Raw genomic sequence first — 14,637 nt, forward strand, 5'->3', positions numbered from 1 at the left:
GTCCCTTTAATCCACTGCCTCCCCCCTGGCAGCTCTGAGGATGACGCAGATGGAGGTCTTAGGAGCAGATTCCTGGAGAATGCGGTAGCCCGGCCAGGATGTCAGGAGGACATAGAACAGGCACTCCCTACCCTTATCCTCAGCCAGGCCTTCGGCCCAGTCCCCCGGCAGGCCGGGCCTAATTCTGTGCCTCTGACTCAGCCTCTGGTGCGCAGCGGCCAGGGGGCGCGAGCATGAACAGTTCAGGCTGGCCCCCCGGGGGCCGCGCGCTGGGGCTCGAAATAGCTCATTTTGATCCCGCTACCTCGGCCAGGAGCCCAGACCTGGCAACTGATGCAACCAGCTGCTCCTGCACCAAGAAAGAAGTTAGATGACCGTCGGGACGGACTGATTGGCCCAACTGATGGAGGAATAGCGGTTAGAGAAGGGGCAGAGCGCGCCCCCCCACCCGCCCCACTGCCCCCGCAACAGAAAGAATGGTAGTTAGACCGGGGTCGGGACAGGACTTCTGCAGCAAGAAGGCGCTTAAAAAGCGGGACTTTTAAGAGAGGGTACTTTAGATCACCTCCTAACCGCAAGCCCAGCCTCAGATCCTTCCCATTGGTGCACGGTCTTGCCAATTACTGCTACACGCGGCAGGTTCTGCAATCAAACACGCCCTGTCGAGCAGGCAGTCGTTCCAGCCAATCCTGAAACACCTCCCTCCGGGTACTTTTGTTTCCTCTCTTTCATTGGTCGCCTTGGAGGCCGCTCGCTTCCTGCGCGGGCACAGAGAGGGGCGGGGCTGATAGGGCGTTGCTAAGCGACGGAGATGCGCTCAGGGCCTGTTCGGTGAAGGAGCAGAGGTGCCGGAAGCGCGGAGGGAGCGGCGGGATGGACCGCAGGTGAGGCCGATCGCTCTTCCAGGGACTACAGGAGGCTGGGGAGGACCAAGGGCGAGAGCAGCACAGCCTAGGGACGGGCTGGATAGGGTCTGGAGTCGCTAGAGCTCCACTGCATTGGAACTACAATTCCCAACATGCTCCACAGCCGTTGGCCGCTCCAGCCGTAGCCTTTAGCATCCCGGGGGGTCCCCTAAGAGTCTTATGTTCCTCTCTGAGTGGCCCCCAAGGAATTATTTCCTCTAAAGGTGTCCAAGAAAGGCTTGAGATCTGAATTTCTTCATTTTGAAATGGCCCCCAGACACGCCTGGGCGTTGTCTTTGAACTTTGTCACGGAGGCGGAGCCCAGTGGATCCTGGGGCTTGTAGTCCATCTACCCTTTGCCTTCATGTCCCCAAGAATGTATGGGAAATGCTCGGTGATATAATCCAGCCGCGGTTCTTTTTTTTTTTTTTTTTCTTTAAGACAGAGTCTCTCGCTCTGTTGGCCCAGACTGGAGTGCAGTGGCACAATCTTGGCTACTGCAACCTCTGCCCCCTGGGTTAAAGCAATTCTCATGCCTCAGCCTCCCAAGTAGCTGGGACTACAAGCACCTGCCACCGCGCCTGGCTAATTTTTTATATTTTTAGTAGAGACGGGGTTTCGCCATGTTGGTAAGGCTGGTTTCGAACTCCTGACCTCAAGTGATCCACCCGACTTGGTGTAATCCCAAAGTGCTGGGATTATAATAGATATTCTGATTCTGTTGGTCTGGAATGGGAACCGCGCGCCTGGAACGTTGAAAAGCCCCTCCTAGACTGGATCCAGGGTTGAGAACCACCGGCTGTCAGTTCCTGAGTTGCTCCCTGTTAAGACTGCACCAGGGGCGGGCTCCCAGGACTCACCCTTCCACTGTCGCTATCATGAATGTGCAGCGGTGCTTCATGAAAATGACAGTCCCTCTCCTCCAGGAATCTATGGGAATTGTCTGGTTCTGGCCTCCTCTAATGTCCCGCTCCCCAGGGCTGCGGCGAAACCACGTGCTGCCTGAACCCCACTTTCCTCTTGCAGCCTGCCAGTTTTCTCCATTCAAGATAGTCCCTTTGGAGATGCGCCCCTGGGTCGAAGCCACTACTGGCCATCCCGGAGCCAGACCTGGTGTCCCAAGGTGAGGACACCCCTCAAAGAGTGCTGAGTGCCAGCCCAGTAGCAAGAGAATGACCTTTAGAGGGTAGGAAGACATGTGATGAGAGATAGGGATGAGAGATTTAATAGACAGCCCCTTCTCCCCTCCCCACAGCCCTGCCCTTGTCCCCCTCTCTACCACCTGGATTCCCCATCTGAGCCCCCATCACACTAGGTTGTTATCATTACAGGATGTGTTTCCTCCCCTCTGGACTGAGACTTTGTGTGTGTCTTGGTTCCCCTGCAGGGATGACCCATCAGATCTCACACTTTTTCTTTTTGTGCTCTTCCCTGATCTTAGACCCTGAACCCATCCAGGTCTCAGAGATCCAGGCTCCCACAAGCTCCCAAGCCTCTAGCCACAGGTCCCAACTCCTCTGAGCTGTTTGAGGAGTCCTGGCCATCCAGTTCAGGGACCCCTTCCCCACCCAGCACCACTGAGGGACAGATGGGGGCCTCCCCAGCACCCACCCTGATTGACAGAGGGGACTCCGTGGTGGCCAAGTAAGTACCAGCAGCCCTGGGGGAAAAGGAGGCTTTGGGTTAGAGGGAGGGAGAAGGCATGCAGTAATAATCATCATGGCCAGAGCTGTTTCTGCAGCACTCTTTTAGGACCAGGCAGTTTGTGTGTGTTAAGAACTCTGGTGCTAGACTGCCTGAGTTCAAAACCCAGCTCTGTCATTTAACTCTCTGTATGATCTTGGCCTCAGTTTCTTTATCTCTTTTTATTTATTTATTTATTTATTTGTTTAGAGACAGGGTCTCGCTCTGTTGCTCAGGCTGGAGGTCAGTGGTACAATCACAGCTCACTATAACCTCAAACTCCTGGGTTCAAGCCATCCTCCCACCTCAGCCTCCTGAGTTGCTGGGATTACGATGCATGCCACCACACCCAGCAAACCTCCCACCTTGGCCTCCAAAAAGTGCTGTGATTACAGGCCAGACGTACCATGTCCAGCCTCAGTTTATTTATCTCTAAATTGGGTGTTTTGTTTTGTTTTGGTTTTGGTTTTGGTTTTGGTTTTTTTGATGGAGTTTCACTCTTGTTGCCCAAGTTGGAGTGCAGTGGCATGATCTTGGCTCACTGCAACCTCTCCCTCCTGGGTTCAAGTGATTCTCCTGCCTCAGCCTCCCAAGTAGCTGGGATTACAGGTGCCCACCACCACACCTGGTTAATTTTGTGTATTTTTAGGAGAGATGGGGTTTCACCATGTTGGCCAGGCTGGTCTCAAACTCCTGACCTCAGGTGATCCACCTGCCTCAGCCTCCCAAAGTGTTGGGATTACAAGTGTGAGCCACTGCCAGGCCTAAATTGGGCGTATTAATAGTACACATCCCCTAGGGCTGTTTTGAGCTTTCAGTGAGTTACTATATGTAATGATCTCTAGCAGTGCTTCTCACATAGTCACCACTTAGATTTTTAGAATACAGGTTCAGCTGCTGTAACAAAGAGTCCCAAATTAATTATGCCTGAAACAAGATAGAATTTATTCCTCCCTCACCTGCAGTCCAGGCAGAAGCCACCAGGGATGACATGGCAGCCCGTAGTTGAGGTGTCAGGGACACAGGTTACTTCTGTCTTGTTGCTATCCCAACTCTAGGCCGTTGCCCTTTCCTTCATGGTGCAAAATGGCTTTCAACCACATCAGCTTTCCAAAATCACATTTCATACCCTGTTTGTCAAGAACTTAGTCACGTGGCCACAAGGCTACAAGGGTACCTGGTAAATATAGTCCATAGGAGAGTGGCTGTGTGCCCAGCTAAAAGTTACATTCCTGGCTGGGCAGGGTGACTCATTCCTGTAATCCCAGCACTTTGGGAAGCCAAAGTGGGAGGATCCCTTAAGCCCAGGAGTTCCTGACCAGCCTGGGCAACATGGCAAGACCCCGTTTCTACTAAAAATACAAAAACTGGCAGGGCTGCGGTAGCTCACACCTGTAATCCCAGCACTTTGGGAGGCCAAAGTGGGTGGATCACCTGAGATCAGGAGTTTGAGACCAGCCTGACCAACATGGTGAAACTCCATCTCTACTAAATTAGCCGGGCATGGTGGTGCACGCCTGTAATCCCAGTAACTTGGGAGGCTAAGGCAGAAGAATCACTTGAACCAGGAGGCGGAGGTTGCAGTGAGCCAAGATCACGCCATTGCACTCTAGCCTGGGCAACAAGAGCAAAACTCCATCTCAAAAAATAAACTAATTAATTACAAATAAATAAATAAATAAAAATACAAAAATTAGCCGAGTGTGGTGGCATGAACCTGTGTCCCAGCTACTCAGGAGGCTGAGGAGAGAGGATTTCTTGAGCCCAGGAGTTGGGGGCTGCAGTGAGCTATGATTGCACCACTGCCCTCCAGCCTGGGTGACAGAGCGAGACCCTGTCTCAAAAACAGTTATGTGACTATATAAGAAAGAAAAGCAGATATTGAGGGATAGCTACCAGGCTCTGCCATGGTGCTTGGTAAACATTGGCTGCTATGATTATTCTTATTATTATTTGGCTCTCCTCACTCCACTCACCTCCTATCCCCTGATGTTCACAGGTATATAAACAGGTTCCGCCAGGCTCAGCCCACCAGTCGAGAGGAGCGCCAGCCTGCAGGCCCAACCCCAGCTGACTTTTGGTGGCTGCGGTCTGACTCTCCAGACCCCAGCAGTCAAAGTGCAGCAGGTACCTCTTTCAGTGCCATCCACCACCGCCACCCCTAAACCTTTGCTGATCAATGCCCCTAGCAGCCACTCTTTCTGGCCCTCATACCCTCAACTGGGGCTTCTCAGCAGGAGCCAACAAACCAGAAGGAATACCCCATACAGCTGTCCCTACTGCGGTCAACGTGACCAGTGCATCCCACGCTGTGGCTCCCCTTCAGGAAATAAAGCAGGTGACATCCCCATTCACTCCCTCCCTTGGGTGCCTGAACTGACAACACCAGCCCTAGGATAGAACTAGAAGATCAGGAGCAGTGGCTCACACCTGTAATCCCAGCACTTTGGGAGGCCAAGGTGAAAGGACTGCTTGAGGCCAGGAGTTCAAGACCAGCTTAGGTGACATGGTGAGATTCTGCCTCTACTAAAAAAAAAAAAAAAAAAAAAAAAAAAAGAGAGAGCCAGGTGTGAATGTACCTGTAATCCCAGCTACTTGAGAGCCTGAGGCTGGAGGATGGCTTGAGCCTAGGAGTTCAAGGCTGCTGTGAGCTATGATCGTACCACTGCACTCCAGCCTGGGCAATAGAGCAAGACCCTGTCTCTATTTAAAAAAAAAAAAAAAAGTCTGGGCACCATGGCTCACGCCTATATTCCCAGCACTTTGGGAGGCTGAGGCAGGCAGATCACGAGGTCAGAAGTTCAGGACCAGCCTGACCAACATGGTGAAACCCCGTCTCTACTAAAAATACAAAAATTAGCCGGGTGTGGTGGTACACACCTGTAATCCCAGCTACTCAGGAGCCTGAGGCAGGAGAATCGCTTGAACCCGGGAGGCGGAGGTTGCAGTGAGCCGAGATAGCGCCAGCGCACTCCAGCCTGGCAACAGCAAGACTCCATCTCAAAAAAAAAAAATTAGAGCTGATCCCCATTTCAAGGAAGCTAAAACAGAAAAGGAGGATTTGCTGGCTAATGTAATTGAGAAATCCAAAAGTAGATGTTTCCAGATATGCCTGGATCCAGGTGTTTGAATAATGTTGGGAGAGACCCAACTCTCTCTAGGCTCCATGCTCCTTTTTTTTTTTTTTTTTTTTTTTTTTTTTTTTTGATACAGAGTCTCACTCTGTCATCCAGGCTGGGGTACAGTGGCACCATCTCAGCTCACTGTAACCTCCGCCTCTCGGGGTCAAGCAATTCTTCTGCCTCAGCCTCCTGAGTAGCTGGGACTACAGGCGCATGCCACCACACCCAGCTCATTTTTCTGTATTTTTTTAGTAGAGATGGGATTTCACTGTGTTGCCCAGGCTTGTCTCAAACTCCTGAGCTCAGACAATCTGCCCACCTCAGCCTCCCAAAGTGCTAGGATTACAGGTGTGAACCACCAAGCCCGGCTTTTTTTTTTTTTTTTTTTTGAGATGGAATCTTGTGCTGTCACCCAGGCTGGAGTGCAGTGGCACGATCTCAGCTCACTGCAAACCCCGCCTCCCAGGTTCACACCATTCTCCTGCCTCAGCCTCCCGAGTAGCTGGGACTACAGGTGCCCGCCACCACGCCTGGCTAATTTTTTTTGTATTTTTAGTAGAGACGGGGTTTCACCATGTTAGCCAGGATGGTCTCCATCTCCTGACCTTGTGATCCACCCACCTCGGCCTCCCAAAGTGCTAGGATTACAGGCATGAGCCACCGTGCCCGGCCTTTTTTTTTTTTTTTTTTTTAGATAGGGTCTTACTGTTAGGCTGGAGTGCAGTGGCACAATCATGGCTCACTGCAGCCTTGAACTCTTTGCAACCTTCGCCTCCTGAGTACCTGGGACTACAGGCATGCGCCACCATGCCCAGCTAATTTTTTGGTTTTTTTATAGAGATGGGATCTTACTTTGTTGTCGAGGCTGGTCTCGAAGTCCTGGGCTCAAGCAGTCCTCCTGCCTCGGCCTCCTAAAGTGCTGGGATTGCAGGCATGAGCCACCACGCCCGCCTCTGTGCTCCTCTTTTTTGGGCTCAGTCCCTGGCGGGCTTTCCCCTCACAATAGCCAGGATGGTCCTTGGGGTCTCTAGGCTCCCATGGTCCTAGCTCAGTGACTCCAGTGGGAAGTGGGGGCTTTTCTAATTGCTCCATCAGAAGCCCCAGGGCTCACTGTGATTCACTCATCCTTGAGCCAACCACTGTGAACCAGAGGATAGAATGCTCTGATGAGTCAGCTCTGATCTGGGAGGTGGGATCCATCCTACTCCAACCACGATTTGTCCATGAAAGGTGCTAATCCTCCGGGTGTGGTGGCTCACGCCTGTAATCCCAGCACTTTAGGAGACTGAGGTGGGAGGATCACCTGAGGTCGAGAGTTCGAGACCAGCCTGACCAACATGGAGAAGCCCTGTCTCTACTAAAAATACAAAATTAGCTGAGTGTGGTGGCGCATGCCTGTAATCCCAGGTACTTGGGAGGCTGAGGCAGGAGAATTGCATGAACCCAGGAGATGGAGGTTGCTGTGAGCCGAGATCATGCCATTGCACTCCAGCCTGAGCAACAAGCAAAATTCAATCTCAAAAAAAAAAAAGAAAAAAAAAAGGTGCTAATCCAAAGGGGAAAACTGGGTCTCTCCTCCCTGAGGAGGAGGAGCAGATCCTAAACTGGCATGTGAGGTTACCAAGGGCAGTACAACCTGCATTCCAGGCCCTCTGTTTAGAACCCCTTTCCCGGCAGCCTTTGGGTTGGGGCTGGCGTCTGACCCTGTCACCCTGCAGAACCTCCACACATGGAACTCATCCCTGCTGGACCTGGAGACACTGAGCCTACAGAGCAGAGCTGCCAGGCTGCTCAAACGCAGGTGCCTGCACCCCCGCCCCCATCACCCTTCCTACTGCAGCTCCACGTGGCCCAGGTCTGGAGACCTCCATTGCCTCACTCCTGCCTTCTCCCTGCAGCAAAGCCTCCATCTCCTCCTCCTCCTCCCTCAGCCCCAGCGATGCCAGCACTTCCTCATTCCCCACCAGTTCCGATGGCCTCTGTCCCTTCTCGGAGACCTTCATCCCTGACTCCAGCAAGGGCGTTGGCCCCAGGGCACCCGGTAAGGGCTGAGAGGCAAGGACTAAGGGAAGCCTGGGTGCAAATCCCAACTCTGCCACTGACCAGCTATGGGACTTTGGGCCTCTCTGGGCCTTGTTTCTCCAGCTGTAAAACAGGGATAAGGCCAGGCGCGGTGGGTCCGGCATGGAGGCCGAGGCGGGCGGATTGCCTGAGCTCAGGAGTTTGAGACCAGCCTGGCCAATGTGGCAAAACCCGGTCTCTACTAAAAATACAAAAATTAGCCACTCGTGGTACATAATGGTGCATAGTGGTGCATGCCTGTAGTCTCAGCTACTCAGGAGGCTGAGGCAGGAGAATCGCTTGAACCTGGGAGGCGGAGGTTGCAGTGAGCCGAGATTGTGCCATTGCACTCCAGCCTGGGCGACAGAGAGAGACTCCATCTCAAAAACAATAAATAAATGGTGCCATCATAGTCCAATTGCTGGGCTCAAGCAATTCTATAACCTCAGCCTCCTGAGTAGCTGGGACTACAGGCATGCACCACTATGCCCAGCTAATTGTTTTTATTTTTTTATTTGTTGAGATGGGGGTCTCACTATGTTGCTCAGGCTGACCTCAAACTCCTGGGCTCAAGTGATCCCCCCACCGCCTTCGCTTCCCAAAGCACTAGGGTTACAAGAATGAGCCATTCATTATGCCCAGCTGGTTGTTGCAGTTTTGAACAGGGAAGCCAAGGAAGGTGACCAAGATCTGATGGATGTGAGAGAATGCACCGTGCGATACATGAAGGAAGAGCATTCCAGGCAGAGGGAACCACAGGTGTAAAAGGCAAAGCCTTCGCCTTTTACCAGGAGAGAGGTGCAGCCAAGGGAGGGTTCTTAAGTACGAGAGGCCTGGTCTGACTCAGGTATTCACAGGCTCCCTCTGGCTGAGAGTAGGAAACAGATTTGTAGGAGAGTAGAGAGATGAGGGAGGCTACTTGAGAGTCCAGGTTGGGTGAGTGGGGCTGGAGCAGGGCGAGGGCTGTAGGGGGTGGGGGAGTGGGTGGATTCTGGAGAATATGTCTTCTGGTCACTGCTGTAAGTCCAATGTCCAGAACAGCTCAATATTTGTTGAATGAAACCAGGCACTGTGACTCATGCCTGTAATCCCAGCACTTTGGGAAGCCCAGGTGGGATGATGATGGCTTGAGCCCAGGAGTTTGAGAACAGCTTAGGCAACAGAGCAAGACCCCATCTCTACAAAATAGTAAAAATTACCCCCGTGTGGTGGCGCACGCCTTTTGTCCCAGCTACTCAGGAGGTTAAGGCAGGAGGATCGCCTGAGCCCAGGAGGTCGAGGCTGCAGTGATCGCACCACTGCCCTCCAGCCTGGGTGACAGAACAAGACTATATATATATAATGAACAAAGACTTGAAAGATGACAGATGGAGAAGACCAGGAGTGCTCGCTCCCCTGAGTTTGACCCCTTCCCCCCTTCCCACCCCAGAGAGGAGCTGGGACAGGATCTGGAGAGCCTGTCTGAGTAACCCCCTGCACAGTTGGAGGGCGTGTGTGCAGGCTGTCACGGGGTTGCTGATCTCCCTGGCCCCTGCCTCACCCTCTCCTCTCTACCTCCCTCTACAGCATCCCCGGCACCAGCCCAGGCCCAGACCCCCACCCCTGCTCCAGCCCCAGCCTCCTCTCAAGCACCCCTTCAGCCAGAGGATGACATTCTGTACCAGTGGCGGCAGCGGCGGAAGCTTGAACAGGCTCAGGGAAGCAAGGGTGACAGAACTTGGGTGCCACCTCTGACCCCTGCCCTCTGCACTCTGGTGAGTTGAGGGAGGGAGGAACCTGGGGGGAGCTGGAGGAGGGGCTGGGTCTGAGGGGGACTGAGGACCCTCCAGCCTCTCTCTCTGTCTCAGATCTCTCTTATCTGTCTACAGACCTCTCCTGCTCCAGTGGAGACCCTCAGTTCTCTGGGGACCCAGCCTAACCATGTCCCACTGTGGAGCAGTGTGGCCCAGCATGGTCCACCAGAGGCCTTCTATGTGGAGAGGCCTCCTTTTCCCTCAGTGTCCTCTCCACACATCTTTTGGGCCCCCAGCTCACATGGGTTCTTCTGGGCCCCACAGTCTGGGCCTTGGGTATCCCTTGGGGCTGTTCCTCCCACGCAGCAGGCCTCCACCCTAGCACATCTGGGCTGTACTCTCGCGCCCCCGGCTTCCCTGGCCTCCACCCTCGAACCCCCAGCCTCCACCCCGGCTCCCCTGGCCTGTACCCCTGCACCTCCAGCCTCCACCCTCGCATCCCCAGCTGTCCCCCAGGGCCTGCCCATCCCTGAGCCAAGTAGCTATGCCCAGCCTAAGAGCCTGGGGCCCAAGTCTCGGAGGAGCAGAGCCCCTCGCCGAGAGGCTGCCGAGCAAGTCCCTGCAGCTGGCCAGGGACCTGGCCCTCAGCTCAGGGGTGTCCTGGGCCAGGTAGTGGCAGCTCGGCTGTTCCCTGACAGCCTGGAGGACACGCCTCCTCACTCCGAGGGCCCCCCTCCACCCAAGGCTGGATCTCCGAAAGTCCAGGCCACACAACCCCAAACCAAGGTCACTCCCCCTCCATCTGAATCCCAGTGTCGGGCCAAGGCCGAGTCTCTGAAAGCCAAGGCCTTGCCTCCCGCAGCGGGGTCAGTGATACGGAAGAGCGAAGCCACTCCTTCCCCTGGAGCCTGCCTGCAGCCCGAGGTCCCACTCTCTCCAGCTGAGCAGGCATCCACAGTCAAGGCCTCGCCGCCTGCCTTCCAGGTGGGGTCTCCGGAGGCCCCGGCCCCGCCCCCGCCCGCTGCTGACCACGCCCCGTCGGAGGCCCTGCTTGCCCAGGCCGCCCTGCTGCTGCAGGCTGCAGAAGGTGATGCCGGCGCCCTCCTGGATGTTGGAAGCAGGCCAGCCCCCTAAGAGGCCGGCCCCTTGGAGCTCATTCTTTCCTCCCCGGCCCAGACTCCGACGGCAGCGAGTTCCAGGACGATCCCGTGCTGCAGGTGCTAAGAGCCCATAGGGCAGAGCTGAGTCGGCAGAAAAGGTGACCTACCCTCCCTCCCCAGAGTCTATGACACTGGGCCCCCGAGACTTCTGAGACCCGGTTTAGGCACCCAGCCCTCCTCATCCCCTGTCCCAGCAGTCCGTCCACATCCCCAGATCCTAAGCCTGAGCACATACCCCAGCCTCTGCTCTCCCGGCCTTTCTCCAGGGAAGCGGACGCCGGATTATCGTTCCTGTTGGACCAGGCTGAAGACCCGGGATCTTGGTCCCCTCCAGCCGGGTCGCCCCCTAGGTCCCCAAGGAGGCTGCTAAGAAGGGAAGGAGATTCCCTGGAGGCCAGAAGACTTTGAATTGTACAGATTCTATTTTACCCAGTGAGGCTTTTTATTTTTTTTTTTTAATACGGTTACTGGTTATCTGTGAGAAAGGGGTTGTTTGGAAAGGCTAAGGGGTCATGCCAATTTAAGGAAATGCCCCCCATCCTCCGCTGCCCTGTGGCTCTGCCCTGCCCCCCACCCCTTCCTGACCACGGAAACAAGATCTCCTTTCTGGTTATATCTTCCTCGGGGCAGAGGGAGTTTCAGACAAGAATTCTGGCAAGACTGGGACTCACCTTATCTGACTTCACTCAGGAGCCCTGGCTCAAATGGACCAAAGGACTGTCCTCCGGGGAAGAAGCTACTAGGGTCATCAGAGTGTTGGATGATGGTCAGGCCATAGCCCACACATGCTTGAGCAGAAGCAGCATCTGGTGCAGCTGACCCCTCCCTCCTTGAAGCACTTTCTCTCCCTGCTTCCAGCACTTCTCTCTGCACCTCTCTGGTCAGGCCTAGTCACTAGCTCAGCATGTCAACTTTGGCATGACCCAGGGCCATGGCATTGACATCTCTATCTGCACCCACCCATAGGTGCTCTTGTCTAGCTTAATGACTCTAAACCCCGTCTCTATTCTGATAATCCTCAAATTTCTGTCTCTAACCTAGACCTGGCTGCGAAAACTTGGGCTCCTACCTCATCACCATTTCTCCGCAAGGGTTTAAAAGACATCTCAAATTCCATAGGTCCTAAACGGAGTTTCCAATCTTTCCCCCTAAGCGTGCCTCTCCCCAACTTTCTTTTTTTTTTTTTTTTTTTTTTGGATGGAGTCTAGCTCTGTCACCCAGGCTGGAGTGCCATAGTGTGATCTCGGCTCACTGCAAGCTTCACCTCCCGGGTTCATGCCATTCTCCTGCCTCAGCCTTCTGAGTAGCTGGGATTACAGGCACCTGCCACCATGTCCAGCTAATTTTCTTTGTTTGTTTGTTTGTTTTGAGACAGAGTCTTGCTCTGTTCCCCAGGCTGGAGGGCAGTGGCACGATCTCGGCTCACTGCAACCTCTGCCTTGCAGGTTCAAGCTATTCTTCTGCCTCAGCCTCCCTAGTAGCTGGGACTACAGGTGCGTGCCACCACACCTGGCTAATTTTTGTATTTTTAGTAGAGGCAGGGTTTCACCATATTGGCCAGGCTTGTCTCAAACTCATGACCTCGTGATCCTCCTGCCTCAGCCTCCCAAAGCGCTGGGATTACAGGCATGAGCCATCATGCCTGGCAATTTTTTGTATTTTTAGTAGAGATGGGGTTTCACCATGTTGGCCAGGCTGGTCTCGAACTCCTAACCTCAGGTGTCCCACCCACCTCAGCCTCCCAAAGTGCTAGGATTACAGGTGTGAGCCACCGCACCCGGCCTTCACCTTTAAAATCTATCCAGAATTCAACTGCTTCTCCCCTTCTACTGCTCGCACCTCAATCTAGGCTGTCATCACCTCCTATCTGGACTGTTGGAAAACTTACGGTTTTTATAAACCTGATATTCTTTGATACACTTCCCATCAAGAGGTACAGTCTGTGTCCCTTCATCTTGAAACTGGGCCCCTCAACAAATAAAATGCAGAGGAAGTGATGCAGCTTAACTTCTAAAGTTCAGTTAGAAAAGATGATTTCTCAGCTGGGCATGGTGGCTCACGCCTGTAATCCCAGCACTTTGGGAGGCTCAGGTGGGCAGATTACTTGAGGTCAGGGGTTCAAGACCAGCCTGGCCAACATGGTGAAATGTCTCTACTAAAAATACAAAAACTGGCCGGGCATTGGTGGTGGGTGCCTGTAATCCCAGCTACTCGGGAGGCTGAGGCAGGAGAATTGCTTGAACTCAGGAGGCAGAGGTTGCAGTGAAAAAAAAAAAAGATAATTTCTCTCTCTCTCTTTCTCTCTCTCTCTCTGACACTTACTTTAGAGGCTACATTAAAAAAAAACTAGTTGCCATGCTAGGGAGGGGTTTGGGTTACACAGGTGTATGCACTTATCAAACTTAGTGAAGTGTGTGAATTTCATTGTATGTGAAGTTTACCTCAAAAGAAAATATTGAACGCCAGTTAAAGTTACGCCTGTAATCTCACTTCTTTGGGAGGCCAAGGCGGGAGGATCACTTGAGGCCAGGAGTTTGAGACTACCCTGGGCAACACAGCAAGACCTGTTTCTACAAAAATAAATAAGTAAATAAATAGCCAGATGTGGTGGCACACGATTTGCAGTCCCATTACTAGGGGCGGGGAGGGTCGCTGAGGCGGGAGGTTTACTTGAGCCCAGGAGTTCAAGGCTGTATTGTAGTGAACTAAGATCATGCCACTGCACTCCAGCCTGGGCTATAGAACTAGACCCTGTATTTAAAAAAAAGAAAAGAAAAAGTATGTACACTGAAATATTTAGGGAACAATAAACCAATGTTGACAATTTATTTTGAAATGCATCCAGAGATGAGTTGGGTTGATGGATAAATAGGGTAATAGGTAGATGTGAGATAAAGCAAATACAGCAAAATGTTCACGGTAGGATCTAAGTGGTGGATATGCGGGTGTCCACTGTAAAATTTTTCAACTTTGCTGTAATTTAGAAACTTTTCACAGCCGGGTGCGGTGACTCATGCCTGTAATCCCAGCACTTTGGGAGGCCAAGGCAGGCAGATCACGAGGTCAGGAGATCGAGACCATCCTGGCTAACACGGTGAAACCCCGTCTCTACTAAAAATACAAAAAATTAGCCGGGCGTGGTGGCGGGCACCTGTAGTCCCAGCTACTCGGAAGGCTGAGGCAGGAGAATGGCATGAACCTGGGAGGCAGAGCTTGCAGTGAGCCGAGATTGCGCCACTGCACTCCAGCCTGGGTAACAGAGCAAGACTCCATCTCAAAAAAGAAAAGAAAAGAAACTTTTCATAATAAAATGATGGAGAATATATGATTGGGGTTGTTTTGATATCTGCATTTACAAAATGGAGGGATAAGATGGATTTCTAGTAACTTCTGTATGTCACATGGTAAATATTTGTTTCCAAACTTTCTTTCTTTCTTTCTTTCTTTCTTTTTTTTTTTTTTTGAGATGGAGTCTTGCTCTGTCACCCGGGCTGGAGTGTAGTGGTTCAACCTCGGCTCAGTGTAACCTCCACCTCCCGGGTTCAAGTGATTCTCCTTCCTCAGCTTCCCGAGTAGCTGAGATTACAGGTGCACGCCACCTCAGCTGGCTAATTTGTGTGTGTGTGTGTGTGTGTGTGTGTGTGTGTGTGTTTAGTAGAGACAGGGTTTCACCATGTTGGTCTGTCTGGTCTCAAGCTCCTGACCTCATGATCCACCTGCCTCGGCCTCCCAAAGTGCTGGGATTACAGGTGTGAGCCACCGCACCCGGCCTGTTTCTAACCTTTCTAAGCAAACCATACATTTAAATGAAATCAGAGAGGGCACAGTGGCACAGGCCTGTAATCTCAGCACTTCGGGAGGCCAAGGCGAGCAGATCACTTGAAGTCACGTGTTAGAGACCAGCCTGGGCAATATAGTGAAACTCTGTCGCTACTAAAAATTAGCCAGGCCTGGTAGCGGGTGCCTGTAGTCC

General features: G+C 52.8%; 1 protein-coding gene across 10 annotated transcripts; it reads left to right on the forward strand.

Moving 5' to 3' along the window:
• Positions 1-432: 432 nt before the first annotated feature.
• On the forward strand, positions 433-13,849 carry PROSER3 (proline and serine rich 3). 10 transcript variants are annotated; one of them, XM_054462191.2, is made up of 11 exons: positions 433-884; positions 1,932-2,028; positions 2,347-2,549; positions 4,588-4,715; positions 4,823-4,926; positions 7,429-7,511; positions 7,609-7,751; positions 9,338-9,525; positions 9,619-10,591; positions 10,681-10,762; positions 10,931-13,848. In XM_054462191.2, exons 1-11 carry the CDS (start codon positions 874-876, stop codon positions 11,070-11,072), a joined length of 2,154 nt encoding a protein of 717 aa, XP_054318166.2. In that variant the 5' UTR covers positions 433-873; the 3' UTR covers positions 11,073-13,848. The 10 variants fall into 10 exon arrangements, with proteins under 10 accessions (XP_054318166.2, XP_054318171.2, XP_054318168.2 ...); XM_054462196.2 differs by having other exon boundaries at positions 7,642-7,751; positions 9,640-10,591; XM_054462193.2 differs by having other exon boundaries at positions 9,640-10,591; positions 10,931-13,847.
• Positions 13,850-14,637: the final 788 nt, after the last annotated feature.

This window comes from Pongo pygmaeus, chromosome 20 (assembly GCF_028885625.2).
Source record: "Pongo pygmaeus isolate AG05252 chromosome 20, NHGRI_mPonPyg2-v2.0_pri, whole genome shotgun sequence".
NCBI lineage: Eukaryota > Metazoa > Chordata > Mammalia > Primates > Hominidae > Pongo > Pongo pygmaeus.